General features: G+C 34.6%; 2 protein-coding genes across 2 annotated transcripts; both read left to right on the top strand.

The window, feature by feature from the left end:
* The first annotated feature begins 1,761 nt into the window (after window positions 1–1,761).
* Window positions 1,762–6,372, top strand: LOC123547941 (uncharacterized). Its single transcript, XM_053550543.1, has 5 exons — window positions 1,762–1,895; window positions 2,462–2,623; window positions 3,331–3,460; window positions 5,588–5,745; window positions 6,349–6,372. Exons 2-5 carry the CDS (start codon window positions 2,486–2,488, stop codon window positions 6,370–6,372), a joined length of 450 nt encoding a protein of 149 aa, XP_053406518.1. The 5' UTR covers window positions 1,762–1,895; window positions 2,462–2,485.
* Window positions 6,373–8,601: 2,229 nt separating this feature from the next.
* On the top strand, window positions 8,602–12,493 carry LOC128559511 (uncharacterized). The gene is made up of 3 exons (XM_053551348.1): window positions 8,602–8,625; window positions 9,332–9,499; window positions 10,078–12,493. The coding sequence occupies exons 2-3, from the start codon at window positions 9,358–9,360 to the stop codon at window positions 10,932–10,934; spliced, it is 999 nt and encodes a 332-aa protein (XP_053407323.1). The 5' UTR covers window positions 8,602–8,625; window positions 9,332–9,357; the 3' UTR covers window positions 10,935–12,493.
* Window positions 12,494–12,840: the final 347 nt, after the last annotated feature.

Raw genomic sequence — 12,840 nt, 5'->3', positions numbered from 1 at the left:
GGAATGGAGATATAAAGCGTTTAAACAAATTTCTTTTAGGCAAAAAAGCGGCTTAAACACTCTGTGCAGTCGGTAATTTAGACAATAATAACATTCTAGATGAATAAAAAATTCTTTACAATGTTGAGTTTTATTTTTTGAAATTGGATAGTATCTGGATAGATATACTGATGATGTAAACTGACCAACGGGATGTTCATTTGTAAGTAGGAATACCCACTAAGACAAATATACCAGTACTTTCTATTTGATTATTTGTTGTTTTTTTTAATTTGACGTGAAACTTGACTTAAACTAACATTTTCCTCCAAAATGTACGCAGCTATTTACCTTAGGTAGTTTAATTTGATAATTAATAAAGGCATGCTATATGCCAATATTGGTAGACATGATGTAAACTATTATAAGAAAGTTGGTTTGATTATCAGGTCAATGTGAATGAAATACGTCACAGTATGTAGAACGTCCTGAATGATTGTTTGTTTGTTTGTTTGGTTTGGGTTTAACGCCGTTTTTCAATAGTATTTCAGTCATGTAACGGGGGGGCAGTTAACCTAACCAGTGTTCCTGGATACTGTACCAGTACAAACCTGTTCTCCGCAAGTAACTGCCAACTTCCCCACATGAATCAGAGGTGGAGGACTAATGATTTCAAACACAATGTCGTTTATCAAATAGTCACGGAGAACATACGCCCTGCCCGAGGATCGAACTCACGACCCCGCGATCGTTAGATCAACGCTCTTACCTACTGAGCTAAGCGGGCGGGTGAGCTAATGCCTACAAGACATTATCGAAGAAGACACCACGTGCCTTAACATATATTTACTATAGAGCAAGTAGGTTATGTAAAATGTCGTCTCACTGACAGTATAGTTTAAATGAACTCTCAAGTTTGGTACCGCTGAGATAATGCGGTAATGGTTTTTCTTCTTTTATCCTTAGCCTTTATAAGTTGTTTTAAGATTATCCGACAGTCTATTCTGCCAAGGAGGACATACGAAGTCGCTGACTTCAAATCGCTTGCCCCTCATTGCGATGGGTTCAAAATATCGCTGGCATTGTAGAATTTGTCATTGTGAGGAAGCCATCCAGCCGGCTAACGGAAGGTCGGCAGTTCTTCCCAGCTTCCTACCTTTGCCTGTAATAATGCCTTGAAAGGTCTGGGGTCTTCCTCTACCGTCAAAAGCTAAAAGTTTGCAAAATGACCTATAATTGTGTAGGCGATACATTAAACACAACAAAAAATAACTTTTCTGTCAAATTAGAAACACGTTTGGTCAGTCTGTTGTTGCTCATTGTGTCTAACTCAAAATTGTAATTGCTCCAGCATCACCAGTCAATACTCGGTTGTTACTACATCACGCTGGCTTGCAAATCATACTCCATTTAGTAGATAATAGTAACATCTGTTAGAAACATCCTTGGAAACCTAGACTGCAACCAAGCAAAATAATAGCAGACTCGGTATGACTGAGTCAGTTCATGAGAGGTAATGAAAAGTGCGACACCAATCACGCATCCTAACACCGGATTAGCGAGCCCTGTGTTGCTACTCAGTTTATAGCGTCGCATTCACTAAAGAGATGTTTCCTAATTGAGTGTAAGAAAAACAAAGAGATACAGTTTTTTACATTTATAAAAGTGTTATCTTAAATGAATATTTTACTTGTTCAGATATCTACGTAAGTAAATATTTGGGGTCATGAAATGTGAATGATTTTCGCAGATAACAGTTTATTCATACTCGTAAAAATTTAATAAGAAAGTATGAAAGACAGTTTGTGTTTATCTTAATCAACGATATTTTGGTGTTGTTGTACTGAATTTTACATGTTTTAGGATGTTTCAATGAATCTTACCATTAAAAAAGAATTTTTTCCTCTTACTTGAAGGTATGTGCGGATTTTACTTAAAATTCTTATATCGTGAAAGAAAGTGAGATTTTTTAAATTTGACATTATGTAAGGTGTTCCGTAAAGACTGCTGCGTTCCCTATATGAACGCGAAGCGCGAACCTATGATTACAAAAAATTCGCTCTTCACCTTCGTAGCTTCACATTGCCAACATACTGTCACGTGTCTTCTTATAGACGCAAATGCAAAAGCACGATGGCATCGTAGCTTCGCCAATATTTATTCGCAGTTACGAAGAGTTATGATAAGCGTAAAGTGTGAAGGAACGATGGCAATCCACGAAGCTACGGTTGTAAAGCACGATGTTTTACCATCGTAGCTTCGCGTTTATATTGAGAGCGTACGCTGGCCCTTACGGAGCACCCTATGTACATGTATTGCATATTTAATTATTAATACATTGTAATTTTGACCTGCAATCAATTACCTAAATGTTAATATCTTAAAAAATAATATAATTATATTGTTTTAATCTATAGCAAATAAATCAATAATATTGTATTGAAAAATATTTGCCGTTTTATCCTTTGAATGTTATTTACAGTCACGTAGATACAGTAGCGGGGGCATGCAGTTTATCACAGAAACATCGAGTTACAGTGTTGCAAAATTCTATGATTTGTTTCAACACAAACTGCCTCTTGTTGTAATGGTGACACAGGGTTTCCATGGTGATATTATTGAGGATACATTCGATCGGGAACAGGTTACTTTTATTGCTAAGTTTGTGCGAAATATGAATTGAAGACGGGCAATCAAACTGGTGATCCTTATTCTTGTAAAGAAATGACAATGCAGCAAAATTAAACATTTCAGTTATTGAACAATACAAGCATCATGCATTGAATAGGAATAGCATAATTCTGTTTTAAAGACTTCAGAATGTGGTCGGTAAAGTTAGCGGTTTTGTCACAGGGTGAGAAAAATGTGCAGCCAGACCGGGACTCGAACCCGGGGCCTTGGAATACCGTTCCAATGCTCCTATACCATGACAGTTTATAAATGTCTTTGAGGAATGTTTGCAGCAACTTTCACATACACACCGTTGAATGGGTCAGTTGTTATATAACCAAAATAATTGTTTAGAAAACAGACTAGATAGCCACAGACTATATCACCCTATTGTACCTCATCATAACCCACATCAGGTGTCGCAAGACCCATATGTTTTGCAAATTACACAAGTTACTATACCACAATTTTACCGGTAACTATTTTATGTAAATTTTAATAAATTACGAAAAATCTTTTATTATTCTTCATTGTTTATGTATACGAATCATTTAAAACCATAGAAACACATTTTTTCCCCTTTTTTGCAAATACTTTTCAAAAAAGACTTCCTTCATATTTTCTATTGAAAAAGTCCTGCGAGTTGTCTTTTCTGACAACTGTTGTTGTGTATTTTCTTAGGTTATGGTACTCTGTGCCATTTCAAGACAGAGCCGTGTTGTAGGGATCTTCACCATTGGTGGTCAGGCAAAACGTATGAGTATTCCGGAGGAGTACACGGAAAAGCTGTGTACTATTAAAAGGGGAGAAGGTAAATATTTACACTGAAGATTATTAACTAGAATTACATTATATATATATCACCAGTCTACAGTTTAAGCTAAATGACAGGTTAGTACATGAACTGAAAGCATGTTTATCAAGCTAAAGTAAAAACTGGATTGATTATTAACTAAACATTTATCTAAATGCACTTTAATTGTAAATGCACAGTAATTTCTAGTAATAACTACGAGAAAAGGTAAATTTTAAAATTGATTGTTTTTACAAAAGACATACAACATAAAAGTATATATCATATCTTTTATAATAATTAACTGAACTTGTATAAGGCGTCGAGGCAGCACAATATCATATGTTTGGTTTCGATGATAATTGTAAACGATACTTACATATTTTTCGCCCATAGTAGGATTTGCGAAGCTGTAAATGTACAGCAGAAGCTGCATGTCTGTATTCTATAAAATTTGGTTGCATTCTTAACTATAAAACAAGAATCGTATGATTCACAATATGTGTAAATTCATTATTTCATTTGAAATTGTAGTGTTTCATACATTCGAAGCAGTCTGGATTGACTTGAATTGAATTCATTTGTAAAGTATTACTATTCGAACATAGTTTCACACATGTGGATACACTACACAGTCCAATAATCGGAATTGGAAATCCACATACCGGCTCAGTGAAGCAATATTTTGTGCGGAATAGAAAATAAATGGACCTCTTTCTCAGACACTGTCTGTCAATGGAATCTTCATGGCGATGAAATGATTTACTTTAACTCCATAACATCTCGTAATATTGCTCTGTCTGAAGCATCTGCTAGGCACAAGCGATCAAACTATTAAAAATATTCAGAATGCTTTGCTTTGTACAAAAATACAGTTTTCTGGTACAAAATTATTTGGACACACGGGTTGTGTGATCAGTCATAATATTATGAAAAATGAAAACAGAATCAAATACTAGCTGACGTTTCATTCACTAAGATGATAAAGAATAATAGATACATGTATATCTTTCGTATTATGTTTACTGCCTGGCTCACCCCACTAGAGGCATGAATTCGAATAATCGATCAGTAGAGGTCATAAAATATCTAACATTTTTGACTGGCCTTAATGCTGTATTTACATTCGTTACATTTAAAAAAAAAGATTATAGATGCCGTTCTATTGTATCACTATTGTAGCAATAACTTTAGCTTTTGTCGCTTTGATGTTATCGCTCTAAGAAAATGGTCGTGCTAATAATTTTTGATATTCCGAAATGTTACCTGGGTATAGTAATAAGTTGACACAGCTGTAGATCATTTAAGTAACTGACGCTGTGTTATAGTTACTATTGCATTCACAAAGCTTATAAACAAAGGTATCAACCATTTAAACACAAGAAAACAAAATATTTATCCCCAGCTGTTTAATGTTTGCAAACGTATCAACATTTAAGATAGTTCAGCACGTTTGAAACAAAAAAAAAAATTCTACAATGTAGAATTGTATTAAACCATATTTTTTCCAAAACATCGTTTTACCCAAAAAGAAATACAGCCTATAAAAAAGATAGGATCGTATACTTAATTGTATATTGGAATTGGAAAATTTCGGTCCACCGGTCAGCTTTCACAATGGTATTTATGGAAAATTGCGCTTTCGATGGCATTTTCGTGTATAGAAGTTCCACATTGTATTTTTTCATGAAACCTTTCTTAGTTGTAGATTAAAATATCATTGACATATGCCTTAATAAGATACGATCCAAGTGCTTAATTTTTCACAATTCACCACCTATCATTCAGAGTCCTTACATTGCTGCTTATTCTATGTTAACATTTTGACTCGCTTTCCATGCAAACCTATCTATTGTCAAAATTTACCTTAAGCAAGGCAGAAGCGGTGACTGCACCGGAAATAACATAACGGCCGGCTACCGGACATTATTCTAGGTTTTTGGGATAAATGACGTTACTCCGTCACTTCCGGTTAATAAATCAAACGTGCAGAACTGCTGTGAAACTACTGATCTAATCAAGTTTAATAATTATAAGGTTTGAAGGTTTGTAAGCAGGCATTTCCTTAGGCTTGTAGCACAAATATTTAAAAATAAAGTATGCGATTACTAAGAAATTAAATATACATTATTTGCCTGTACAAAGTCGCAAAAGAAGATCAACTTTACAAGATACTTCAAAACCACCCACTTCCAACATTGGTAGAGTTTCCTAAAGATCGTGTTCTCACTGTGGGCAACAGGAGTATGAATACAAACCATATTCCACCAATAGAGTTAACAAAACGATTTGATGAAGTTTATGTAAAGGAGAAAAGCCGAAAACTGTCCATTATGTGAAAGAATGGACAAATCGAGGCGCAACGCGCCGAGATTGTCCATTCTTTCACATAATGGATAGTTTGAGGCTTTTCTCTGACTTAAAACACGGTCCTCGCGAAAAAATCAAGATTGTCGTGATATTATATAATGTCTCTAATATTGTCCTCTTTGAGGCAAAGACAAATCATTGATTTGTGTCTCTGTGCTAAATAAAAATACCAAGTCAAATGGAGTTTAAATTAGATTGCATATAAATGTTTATTGCAATTAAAAGTTTTTAAACACTAATGATATTCAGTGCTGATTCTTAGGAAAGTTTCGAACATATCTCGTTTTGTCATATTTATGAATGATTTGAATTGCCTTTACAGAAAGTAAAATTAAACTTGGCCTTATGATGTATGTATTAATAGTTGCCCATGCTTTGTTCGTGCTAAGTTTGCAGTTTTATATAAATCAAGTAATTTAATAAATGACGGGTCCAGGTGAAGACATTCTAAAATGTATGTATATGTATTTTATATCGTTATTAGAAAACAATCGTTCTTATCTCGTAATTACGAGATATTCTTTCAATTTTATTAGAAAAAAATTACCCGTATCACATGAGATCTTTACTCGTTATGACTCATATGTCGTTAATATTTCGTTGTTACAATAAATAGCACCGTTATTGCAAGACAATTGTACTCAAGTTCAATGAAGATCATTACGGCCAAATTTTCTGGTAATACCGAAATGTGCAGTAAAACTTTAGGGAAATTGACGTTGTTTTTTGTCTTTGTAGTAGAAAAGTGAAATTGCACATTTCTGGGTAGGACTGCAACAAATGTCAGTTATGTTACAAATTTAAGGTTTAGCAGTATATCACAGAACAACAGATATTTTTAACGAACGAACAGCATCTTGACACACAACTTATCTGTCCAATACATGTTTTACTGTTCTGTCCCACAGGAGTTGGATACTTTCTTTATTCTTAATGAGTTGTCCCCCTTTAAATAAGAATGCCATTTGTAAAGAAAAAATGTAAACAATTGTCAAAAACGATGTTTTACCTAGTTATGTAAAGTTTAAACACTCGCACGATGTTGCAAATGCATCAAAACGAAGACATGAAACAGCTTTTAAAAAATGGTGAGTTTTTAAAGGCTTCTGGAATTCAATACATATATCAGTAAATTGACAATGGTTTTGTAGAATAATATAAATGTTCTATATGCTGTTAAATTTTCAAGTAAAACAATGCTTTCTTTCTATGATTTGATAACGTTCGAACTTTTTTCTCTGAAACATGGACCTATACCTTAACCAATTTTACATGAACACTGCATGAGAAAGATAGGTCTGCAGCATTTGAAAAAGAAAGGAAAATTATGTGTTTTAGCTCGACTATTCAAAGAATAGTTGGAGCTATTGGACTCCAGTTTGTTTAATTCTGCCCACTGTTTTCTCGTTTAGGGCACAGCCATTATTTTATCTGGGGACTATACGCCACTTTTCATGGATTTGCACTCTGTGCATCATTGAAGGTTCCATGTGCACCGTCGTATGAATACATCTGCGAATGTCTAAATTACATTCTGGTACTTATAACATGTGTAAATGTTGAGTTCTGCTCAACCCGGGGCTAGAGGGCGTGGACGGTAGCTTGCACTTCCACTACCGTCCATGAACAGGCTCAATCAGACCGAGCCTGCAACATTTTCGGTTATGTCGTGTTAGGCGACCTGTGGTTTTCAACTTTTTTATTTCATCCCTGTGTCGATGTCCGCGTCGGCGTCCCGATTTGGTTAAGTTTTTGTATGTAAGCTGGTATCTCAGTAACCACTTGTGGGATTGGATTGAAACTTCACACACTTATTTACTGTGATAAATTGACTTACACTGCACAGGTTCCATAACTCTATTTCGTATAATTTTTTATAAAGGTTTTATATGTAAGCTGGTATTTCAGTACCTACTAATGGAAATGGATTGAAACGTCACGCACTTGTTCATTGTGATGATCTGACATGCATTACTCATGTTCCATAACTCTACTTTGCATTTTTACAAAAGTATGCCATTTTTTCGACTAAACAGTTGTTGGTTAAATTTTTTGCATGCAAGCTGGTATCTCAGTACCCACTAATGGGAATGGATTGAAACCTGCACACTTGTCCATTGTCATGAGCTGATATGCATTGTACAGGTTCAATAACCCTTTTTGCAATTTTACAAAAGTATGCCCCCTTTTCGACTTAAATATTCATTCAATTGACAAGGCTGTTGAATAGTCGAGCGTTGCTGTCCTCCGACAGCTCTTGTTTTTACATAACTTTGCCTATTTTCATCTATTTTTGACTGAAAATGCCATACCAGGTGTATATCTGCGATACTTTTCTATTGCGATTTAGGAGTACACAAAGAGAACTTTATTACTTTCTAACGGTTGAAGATTTAAACTAACATTCTGTAATTACTTTTGGCACACTGTTTGATTTTCATTTGACTGATAATTTGTGGGGCGATTTGGGTTAAAGTCATGCGTTCCTCTTCAGGTTTTTTTTATTGCAGTTACAAGTTCTGTAAAACGTTGTAGTTTAAATTTCGAAACTTTCGAATTTCTTAGGTTAATGTACTCACACCTCTCAACGCACATGGTTGTTACTATACCTGTCCATTATTAACCTGTACCTGTCCATTCTTAAAGTATCCATTATTTTAAGAATGGACAGTTACAGGTTAATAATGGACAGGTATAGTAAAATAATCGTGTGTATAGAACGGTGTCGGTACAATAACCTATATAGTAGACAAAACTAACAAAGGATTACATCACAACCGTGTTTTAATTACTGGGAAACACGATACTAGACGGTAAGCTTTATACTGAAATACGATATAAAAGATAATAGTAATTAAGAAGAACAGAATTCCTAAAAAATATCAGCATCTCAACGCAGCCATTGTCTCGCAAATTTCAAGCCTAGTCAACGTTATAAGATATAAATTTGTATTATTAGAAATCTGTAATGTCTTGATGACCCGAAAATAGATCCAAGATCTGTAGTATAAGCCCGAGAGTGCTTTTATTTCATGATCATTTTTAGATAATTCACATTTAGTGCATGTTTAAAATTATGATGCTAACTAAATCATGAATACCTTTTTCGGTAAAATATGGCTGCATTAGCATTCTAACTGACCATTTAGCTGTGAAAAAATCTCATTTTGCTCCGATCATTACCAAACTGTCAAATGATATGTGTGTTGTTATACATGTAATAACTCAAGGGTTGGACTGATTAATATGGTCGAAATGGCCGATTAATTGTAACCATGTAATAATTTATTTAAAAAACAACAACATAGTATCAGTGCTCCTGTGGGAGTTATATTTAAGAGAACAGTTTAAGTAGAATCTCTCTAAAAAACAACGTTTACTTTATAATGTTTGCACTCTCACGTAATGAGCATGTTTGTTTTGTTAAGAAAAGAGTTTAATATATAAACACCTACACCTACATAATAAATCAAACGTTTTTTTTTTCCTAGTTTGGAAAATGTTTGTAATGTATTATAGGGGAAGTAAGTAGAGAAGTGATACACATGCCACTGTATCTGTCCGAGCTGAGACTGTCGATTGTTACTGGGATCATCGGGCTATCATTTGAAAGATGGAGACTCTATGTTGACCATATAAAACGCGAATGCTTAAGCATCGAATATGACATGTACTTTGGAAATCCCAGTGAGTGGTATTGTTGATTTCAGTTTGTTTGTTTTGTTTGAGTTCCAAGTCGCATCATCATAATTCATTTCAAACAGCGACTTTTTAAACGAGAGAGTTTCAAATAAGCTTTCAGCTTCCTACTCAATCATGTATGCCTTTTTGATATATGTACATGTTGTAAATGAATTGTGATTAATAAAATATTGTTTAAACCAAACAGCGACTTTAAGCTTTAAAACAATGAAGAAGCTACCCAGGCAGGATTTAACGTATGTCGTACCGCCGACCACCACTCGTAAGCCTGTTTGACAGCTTTCTTTTTTATTTCATTACACGAAGTATCGTGTTGTAATATATGTGTGAAATGGGAGAGGGGAGGGGCGATGGGGTGAAAATTAAAAATTACCTATTAATACCTGATTAGAAAAGAATGTTCTTGTAAATTTGTAACTGGTTGTAATCAACAGTTCTAAAACGCATTGAATGTTTACTCAGCCCTAATGATAAACATTATTAAATCATCAGCTTCCTACTGGCATTTCGACTGTATGTTAACATCATCCATTTTTCTAACTCTGATATCTTCATGTTTACAGATATAGCGGAGTATGATCCTTATGCTATTCATTCTGATACGAAGATTTCTTATGTACAACCTAAGAGCTACTCAAGTATAATAAGCTTAGTTCAAGGCCAGCACGTAAAACAGCGTCCCAGTCTTCAAGTTCCTACACAGCAAAACAGGGCGGAACAAAACTACAGACAACCAAGACCATTAACACCTATACCAACAGAACCGAAACAACCGTTACACAACAAAGCCGCAGGAACCTGTCATAGTACCCAGACAACTGCAAGTATGTACATAACGCCAATATCGCCATCGAAGTCTGATCTGGTGGTAAATGCAATTCCTGCGATCCCTTGTAGAGCATCGCCAGTACCTGATTACTACCAAGAAGAAACGAATGGCTCTGAGGCAAGACCATCTGTCGAGGAAAGAAGGCAATTCGCCACTAGGCACAGACAAGTCATCCCAGAAAGACAACCAATTTCTTCGCATCAAACTGTTGCAAGGCAGCACGACATGAAGAATCCAAAATACACCAACGATCTTCCAATATCATCTGTTTCACCAACAATACAAACACAGCATCAACATTCGCGAGAAAAACTGAACGCAACTCCATCAGATCAAGTGAATATAATTAATGATAGCAGTAGAAAAAGTAAAGAGGTTATCAATGTAGAAAAACTATCAATAAACGAAGTGTGTGAATATCTCAAAGTACTGAAACTGGATCAATATTCAGAAACGTTCAGGAATGATATGATTGACGGAGCAATACTAGTTGGTCTTACTGGAAGTATGTTAAAGGATGACTTTAGAATGAGAGGAGTAGAGGCCTTGAGACTCTTGAAGTTTGCAAAAGAGGGATATATACCAGCGTAGCATCCATGAACGCGCAACTGGGGTATTTAGTACCATAGGGGAGAAATTAATTATGGTATTAAATCGGAAGGGTAAATTGCATTAATTAATTAAAGAAATTCAAATGTAGTGTAACAGTCATTTTGTAAATTAAAAAAAAAACTTTACCAATTCGTACATGCATAAAAGCATTTTGTTCATTAGTTTATCTCTTGGTATATATTATTTACACGAGCATATCTCTGAGGATGGATACTCTAAGACTTATTAACCTGTCATGTAATTTTGAAACATACTGGCAAATATGAGTGAGGTTTTGTGTCACTCTTTACCATCGACCGATAAAAGGCTCCCAATCTGTATTTGCCCTTGTTATTTGTTTTACTTTGCCTATGCATATCGGTGTACTATATTTCATTATTATATACATTCATATGTGTTTCGCTTTAGAAAGGTTGCAGTCTGTGAACGTGTCTGTTCGTATTGCAATTTTTCTTCTTTTTTTCTATGTTGCAATTATGCAGCCATTTTAGCCGTATTCCGTACAAAACTTCATTTATATTGTGCATGCCAGAGGGTGGATCTAGTTATAACACATTTGCATTAATGCAAGAAGAAAATGCTAATAAACGAACATTTCAGTGGTTGCGTCATATTTTACAGTGAATAAACTAGATGTTTAAACCACATGCTACGCTTATTCTTATACGTAGTCGTTACTTTTACTACAGATAAAAAGATGTTTGTAATACTCTATAAATACTCTTAAACTGTTGGATTCAGGGTTGGGAATGGGGTTCACCGCTAGTTGTAAACCCTGGCTAATAATTAATAACGGGCAAAATATTATATTCCTTCTAGTGACCTATATATTTCCGTACTCATTAAAACTAATTTAAAAAATATTTTTGTTTATCTATTCTGAGATTTAAAAACTCTTTCAAAATATTAGGAGGATTTTAGCAAAGAAGTTTAAAATTAATAAAGATATATCCCCACACAACCTATTTTCAACCGCCTAGGACTTTGTATGATAAAAATCTTTACAAGCCATATTTATCAGTTGTGATTGTTTCACTGTTTACAGCAGAGACAGAACATGTTAGGAACCTATTCGCCTTCAGTTTTGGTACTTAGAAAATTATATAAATTCCATTTATGTAGCAGTACTATGTTTTCATGAAGTTTATCTTATTACTAAAAAACCTGCATCTTTCCTTGTCTACTACCTATTCTAGCTTAAGCCAATATCAGTATTTATATATCTTTTGCACTAAATGTTTATTGCTTAACACATGCTTACTGCCAGAATTGTGAAGCATCATATTATTAAATTATTTTGACAATGCAATCATGATGACTGTCCTTGCAACATTTTTTTTTTCATTTTCTAAGCAATTTGAAATATTTGGAGTGTCAAAAGCTTAGCAATCTTATAATACATTGTCATATGTGACAGCTATCAATGTAGCAGGTGTGACACCCTGGTTCTCTTGAGTAATTGAGCACATGATAAAGTTCTTTAAATAATGCACTAACTTCTGGCTGCCATTTACTTTACCCTACCCCCTGTAATTAAGGTGCCAATTTAGGCAAGTGTATCTACAGTATATTGATCTGCCATGTTGGTTTAATTGGTTGTTGCCAGACTTGAATTTTGGGTGTATTATGTTTGCCATGTTGTAATGAAACTACAGTAAAAGTTAGTGCTGTTTCATTTTGCTGGAAGGAAAATATAACCTGTGGTCGAATTTAGGTTGTAAGTTTTCAGCATGACTTCCTACTGATGGCTTTCAAAATCATCCTGCCAGGGATTCGATCAGTTAGAAACTTGAAACTTAAATGGTATGCTTTTACAGCACTTATGCTGATAGAAAGTGTTAGACAATAAACCAAAGATTTGGACTTGCATTTGTACAAAACTGCA

The sequence above is a fragment of the Mercenaria mercenaria genome, chromosome 9 (genome assembly GCF_021730395.1).
Source record: "Mercenaria mercenaria strain notata chromosome 9, MADL_Memer_1, whole genome shotgun sequence".
Lineage (NCBI taxonomy): Eukaryota > Metazoa > Mollusca > Bivalvia > Venerida > Veneridae > Mercenaria > Mercenaria mercenaria.
The sequence above is the reverse complement of the archived record's forward strand: the minus strand, read 5'-3'. Positions and strand labels throughout refer to the sequence as shown.

What these genes read in the sequence shown, in the direction of transcription:
- LOC123547941 (XM_053550543.1), top strand. Translation starts at nt 2,486, where the DNA reads ATGCAGTTTATCACAGAAACATCGAGTTACAGTGTTGCAAAATTCTAT. An exon ending in ATACATTCGATCGGGAACAG is followed by an intron (nt 2,624 to 3,330) that starts GTTACTTTTATT and finishes GTATTTTCTTAG; the next exon opens with GTTATGGTACTCTGTGCCAT. An exon ending in TACTATTAAAAGGGGAGAAG is followed by an intron (nt 3,461 to 5,587) that starts GTAAATATTTAC and finishes GCCTGTACAAAG; the next exon opens with TCGCAAAAGAAGATCAACTT.
- LOC128559511 (XM_053551348.1), top strand. Translation starts at nt 9,358, where the DNA reads ATGCCACTGTATCTGTCCGAGCTGAGACTGTCGATTGTTACTGGGATC. An exon ending in CATGTACTTTGGAAATCCCA is followed by an intron (nt 9,500 to 10,077) that starts GTGAGTGGTATT and finishes TCATGTTTACAG; the next exon opens with ATATAGCGGAGTATGATCCT.